Source organism: Vigna umbellata, chromosome 7, assembly GCF_029865625.1.
Source record: "Vigna umbellata cultivar VRB3 chromosome 7, Vumbellata_1.0, whole genome shotgun sequence".
NCBI classification, from domain to species: Eukaryota; Viridiplantae; Streptophyta; class Magnoliopsida; order Fabales; family Fabaceae; genus Vigna; species Vigna umbellata.
Window position 1 is genome coordinate 4184160 of NC_142171.1, and position 6270 is coordinate 4190429.

The window sequence follows — 6270 nt, forward strand, 5'->3', positions numbered from 1 at the left end:
CTGAATATCATGAATCTTATGATAGAATATGAAGTATGTAACTTTAATAGAAAGCTGGAAATTTTTTAAGTTGTATAAAATAACAAAAAAAGACAGTAATGAACATTAAAACTCAACAGTCGGTTGTTCTCGATGGCGATCAAATTGTGTGCTCAACAGCGAAGATAAATTTTGTCCATTACATTTGTAATTACATTTTCTTTTGTTATCGTGAATGTTTATTTTTTTGTGTAATTTTCCTGGGAACTGGACCCTTGTGAGTCTACTAGTCAAGGGTAATCTTCCCACAAGTCTACGTAGACTCAGTTCAATAACCTTGGCTATTTGTCTAACAAAAATGGTACAAATGTCATTATCAACCTTTTACTTGTTGAGTTTTTATCAACACGGATGTTAGTTTTCATGAAATAGAATCTGTTCACCAATAGCTTTAGGATAAAACACCTAAGGTGAAGTATTCTTCCCTCCTGCCGTTGCCATGTTTGTATTTAGGATAAAACACCTAAATTTTATTTAGGATTATGGTGTTATATTTCAGTAATATGTAGTAGTGTATAATCTAAATATTAGAAAAAAAATGCTTTTCGATTGATATCTTAATTTTCTGATTAATTAGTTGATTAAATTTGGAAAGCATTTCCTAAAGCTTTAATTTTGGCGCGGGTTTTGAAAATTCTTCCTGCCCTTTGTCTTTTTTATTTATCATTTCCAAGTAAAATCTTAATAATCTAGGTACTGTTGGAGCGTGTAGCATAACTGAAATAAAATGCAGACAGTCAAAGGCAGATAGTTAGGGTTCAAACTGGTTTTAATTCAATCCTTATCACTTTTCGTTAGTGATTCTCAATCTTGGTAATTTATATTTTGCCAAGACACTGAAAAAATTTGATACCCTCTACTTTATGGCGGGCAAAGGGAAAAGGCGACGAGGAAATACAGTCACCATTCCGGTCGATTCAAACCCCACCCAGCAAAATATTCAATCTTTGGATTTTAATGCCGAGTGTGAGGCTGATCAGAGGAAAGCAATCAACTTTACTGAAACAGTTGATGATGGTGTGAAAAGAAAACGTGGCAGAAGAAGTGAAAAGAAGCGCAAGACAACGATGTCCAAGGGCAGTTTGTCCGAGAAGAACAGCGCTCAAGACGAAAACCATGGTGAAAATGGTGGGGTTGGAGTTTCTACCTCTGATCAAGGTGTGAAGAAGAAGCGTGGCAGAAAGAGAAAAAAGGAAAAGGAGTAGATGGAAAGGAAGTTGTTGGGGGAAAATTTGTTGGAGAAAAATGCTGAAAATAGCAGGGTCGGATGTTCTTCTTTTCAAGGTGTGAGAAAGGAAAGGAAAGACATGAACAAGAAGATGTCAGAGGGCAATTTGCTGGAGAAGAAGGGTGGTCGAGATGTTAGCCACGGTGAAAGGGATGGGGTGGGTGGTTCTTCTCCTCTTCAAGAAGGCGTGATAGATGGGGGAAATGACGAGCTTCATGAGAAGAGACTTGGGAGGAAGACAAAAGTTGTTAAGGAAGGTGAAAATGGGGGGGTTGGATTTTCTACCTCTGATCAAGGTGTGAAAAGGAAGCGTGGAAGAAAGAGTAAAAAGGAAAAGGAGGAGATGGAAATGAAGTTGTTGGGGGAAAATTTGTTGGAGAAAAATGGTGAAAATAGCAGGAAAAGACTTGGGAGGAAAAGAAAAGTTGTTAAGGAAGGTGACGGTGAGTTTGAAATGCCTGCCGGTTTTTCGGGAAGTGGAAGTGACATTCGGAAACAACATAATTTTAAAAGCCGTAAAGTCAAAATAGAAGTTGTGATGCCGAAAAAGAATAAGAGGGATAAGGAGGTGAAGTGATTTATTATTTAATAAAAAGTACTTATGTTTGTTTGGGTTTAGCTTTTCATACAAACATGTTTTAGCTCACATTTGAGATGGTATTTCTGTTTGTCAATCAACAGTCTATTGAAAATCAATCCAATATGTGCCATCAATGCCAGAGAAATGATAAAGGCAGGGTTGTGAGATGCACAGAATGCAAAACCAAAAGATTTTGCATACCCTGTATTGAAAATTGGTATAACTACGTCTCACCTTGAAATTTATTTATTCTCTCTATTTAAATTGTAATGTCATGATATTGTATAGCATGCCTTGGTTGGTTCGGTAAGATCAATACACTGTTTATTTCTGCGCCAAGCAGAATATTTGAAAGACTAGAAATGACAAGCCGATGTATAAATGGCATGTCCATTGTTTACCCATATGTTAATGCTTTCTATGGGGAATTTCCAGAAGTTACGTAATATATGTCTAATATGGTCCCCTTTCCTATGTTAGGGGGAAATGACTTTAGTCGAAAGAAACAATTCCCATACCAATTTCTGGATCAGTTATTGCAAATATTTTGTAGTTTTGGTTTTGAATGATGATAACGTGACCAACTGTTAATCCTTGAAGTGTTTTCTGTGTGTTTAGGTATCCTCATTTGAAAGAGGATTGCATTGCAGAGGCATGTCCCGTGTGCCGTGGTAATTGCAACTGCAAAGCATGCTTGCGATCTGATGTACTTATTAAAGTTAGGTCTTCCCCCTTCAAGTGTCTTCATCTTTTCTGAGTTCAGCATTTAAAATGGTGTCACTTTGGTTGCTGTAGAAAATGAAGGCAAAAACCAGCACCAATAAAGATGAGAAGGTTGAGTTCTCTATGTGTTTGCTGCAAGTACTTCTTCCGTATTTAAGATTGTTGGATGAAGAGCAAAGGATTGAGAATGAGACAGAAGCTAAGATTCAGGGTATTTTTACATAACAAGTGTTGATTTTGGTTACTATTATGTGAATCAATGTTTCTCACAAAACAAATGAATTTGATGCAGAAGAAGACAGGATTTGTTCTTGCATGTTTGTTCCATCCAACGCATTAAGATACTCACAACTAAACCAATTTTTTGTATATCATGAAGCCACACATCTCTTTGCAATGAATTCTGAGTTGCAAACGAGAAAGAATTATCTGTTTTGTAATAATTGATAAGCTTTAAGTTTGCCTTTCATCTTATGCTCTAGTCAGAGTTTAGTACAAGTTCCATATATTTGCATTATATAATTTGCTGTTTGGATGTGCACTATAGGAATCTCAGAGCTTGAAGTAGTACACGCAGATTATTTTAAGGATGAACGTGTATATTGGTTGGTATCTTTCTCTCGCATCTTATTTTCTTTTTCCCAATTATCCTTGTATCTTTATTTATTAACTTAACACTCTCTTGCAGTGACAATTGCAAAATTTCAATATTTGATTACCACAGAAGCTGTACGGAATGTTCTTTCTATCTTTGTCTTATCTGTTGCCGTGAACTTCGTAGTGGTCAGCTTGTAGGGGGTGCAGATCCAATTACGTTGGAGTTTCCATTCAGAGGTCGTGATTACTTGCATGGTGGAAATGTAGATAAAACGGTAAACCAAACAGAATCAAATGCTGCTGCTAAGCCTCTAATTCGCGAATGGTTTCCCTGATTAAATTCGGTACAATATTAAACTAAGTGAAGTGAAGAAAATATCGACTCATCACATACCTTTCTTTTTGTGTACATTTGTTTCTTTTCAAATGTTTCAATTTTTACTTGTCCGATGTAACATTCCTTTGGCAGTGGCATAAACAATTTGATTAACCTTTATAATCCGACGTTTATCAAGCAATGCGTAGGAAGTTTGCCCTCTTCACTTAAAACTTTCATACCAGAGGATGTTCTGTGATCCTTGGAAAATTTGTCTATTGCATCCATCACAACGGGGTAACTTTTATCATGGGATTCTGGGAAAAATCCTGAATAAACCATCTCCTTAAAAATCTCAAATGCAGAGGCCAAGTCCATATCAGACAGAAAAGCACTGAGCAATGCAATATAAATGAACGAGTCGGGCTTCATTTCTTTCTGTTCCATCTCGCGTAAATAATGGAGTGCAATAGATGGCCTCTTGCAAATGCAAAGACCATAAATAAGTGCCATAAAAGCAACTCGATTAGGAGAACAACCTTTTTCTTTCCATCTCTTTCCAAACCAAGAGTGCATCATCAGGCCTTTCTTCTCTGCAAAACCCATCCACCAAAGTTGAGTAAGTGACGACATTGGGCTCCCTGTCTTCTTCAGACATTTTCGACAGAAGAGACATCGCCCTATCAACAGAACCACTTTTGCACCAACTATCTATAAGCAGACTGTAAGTCACAACTGAGGGACAGAGGCCCTTTACAACAATCTCATCCAACAATTTTTCAGCTTCTGCAACTCGGTTGACCTTGCAGAGCCCTCTGATCACTATGTTAAAAGCCATCACATCAGGACAATGGCCACGAGAACACAAATCCCTGAGCAAGTTCAATGCTCGGTCCACTTCTTGAATCTTGATCAAACCCCCCATTGCTGCAGAATAGGAAACTATGTCAGGAAGGAAACCTAGCTGAACCATGCTGTCAAGAAAATCGCATGCTTCTACAGCCCGACCACGATCACACAGTTCTTTCACAAGAAGGGTGGAATTTTTTATCCACGGTTCATGCCCACAAGCACGCATCACTTTCAACATATCGATCGCTCCTACGACATCTTTTCTTTTACACAGGCATCCATAAATTGAGTTGTAAGTGAAATGAGTTGGTTCAATTTCTGATTCTTTCATGTCTCTCAACAGCTCACGGCTCTCGTCCAATCTATCAGAATCGCAGAGACCATTGATCAGATTGTTGTAAATCAAAACGCTTGGCCTACCAACAAATTGTTTAAGGTCATTGAAAAGACTTAGAGCGAGGTCCAACTGACCATTTGTGAGTAAGCCATCAATCACGATGCTAAAGGAAGCGGCATTTGGGAAAACCAATCTCTTGTCCTTGAAGAAATCATCCATCTCGACATCAGTGAATTTGCTCTGAATCATCATCTGAAGAAGGCGGCAGGCTTCATCCACCTGTCCCTCATTAACATAACAAGTCAAAACAGCATTGTAAATCAAAACGAGAATTTTCTCCTCTTTATCTTCCAGAACCTCTTCTAGCAACTTGGTAATCACACTTCTGTCTGGAAAAGCCGATATCAACTTCGTAAAGATTCCAATATCTGGGGCAACCCCAAACTGCTTCATCTCCGAAAGCAAGCTCAGAGCTCTCTGAGCATCATTACTCTTACATAGTCCTCCAATGAGAACATCAAATAATGAAACAGGAGGAGTGAAGCCAACCCGACACATTTTCTCAAACAACTGAAGGGCCCTATCAACCCGATCCTCCTTGACAAACCCATGAATCAAAACACAGAAAGTCTTCTCACTTAGCCTCACCCCCTGTCTATCCATCCTCTCCACCAACTCAAACGCTTTATCCACATCCCCCCACTTGGAAAACAACAATGCCAGCACAGAGCAAACACGCGCATCAATCAAACCCTTTTCCTTCATCCCATCATAAACCCTCAGAGCCTGATCAAACCTGCGAGCTTTGCAATAAGCTTGCACGACAGGCGTCAGCGTGAACTTATCAAATTCCCATCCAAACCCCTTCATCTCCTCCAACCTAGCCTCCACCAAATCAACCTCCCCGACCTTGGACAGAGCCTCCAACAAGCAGTTGTAGCAGTAAACATTGGGAACGCAAAGACCCTTCACCCGCATTTCATCGAACAGGTGGTGGGCCTCCTGCGCAAGGCCCACTTCGCCCAAACACCGAATGAGGAAGCCCAAGGCACCGGGCGTGAAGGAACAAGGAGCGGACTCCACGAGCTGTTTGACGACCGTTTTGAGATGGGTGGTTTGGCGGGAGCGAGAGAAGATAGAGGCGATGGTATTGTAGGTGTAACAATTATGGTGGTAGCCATACTGGTGTTGATCGGAGGCCCATTGGAAGAAGGAGAGGGCGAGTTTCCAAGTGGGGAGGCGCGTGAGAACGGACTCGACAAGGGGAGGCGTGAGGATGGGAGCGAAGAGGTTGAGTTCGGGCCCGGCGGCGTTGGGTTGTTGGGTGAAGACGGAGACGAGGTTGTCGGCCACAGAAGAATCATAATGAAGATTGTTATGGGGTGATCTCGAATATGAGAGTTTGGCGATTACAGAGAAAATAGAAGGGATTTTGAGTTTCTGGATTGCGACGACCATTAACACTCTTTCGCACGAACCACTCCAATTGACATTTGCATTACATTCCTATGTATAGAGGTGTGATTTGAGCCTCTGATCCAAGGGTTGACCGTGACACCTTCTAAAATCAAGCTTCAATTTTCTAGCCCACTTAACAG

At 40.1% G+C, this 6270-nt stretch overlaps 1 protein-coding gene and 1 pseudogene across 1 annotated transcript; one reads left to right on the plus strand and one right to left on the minus strand.

Moving 5' to 3' along the window:
- The first annotated feature begins 753 nt into the window (after positions 1 to 753).
- Positions 754 to 3685, plus strand: LOC148194975 (lysine-specific demethylase JMJ25-like). The gene is made up of 6 exons (XM_088093955.1): positions 754 to 1835; positions 1949 to 2064; positions 2466 to 2565; positions 2643 to 2781; positions 3118 to 3175; positions 3259 to 3685. Exons 1-6 carry the CDS (start codon positions 1245 to 1247, stop codon positions 3500 to 3502), a joined length of 1248 nt encoding a protein of 415 aa, XP_087950081.1. The 5' UTR covers positions 754 to 1244; the 3' UTR covers positions 3503 to 3685.
- On the minus strand, positions 3661 to 6270 carry LOC148194976 (putative pentatricopeptide repeat-containing protein At5g08310, mitochondrial; annotated as a pseudogene).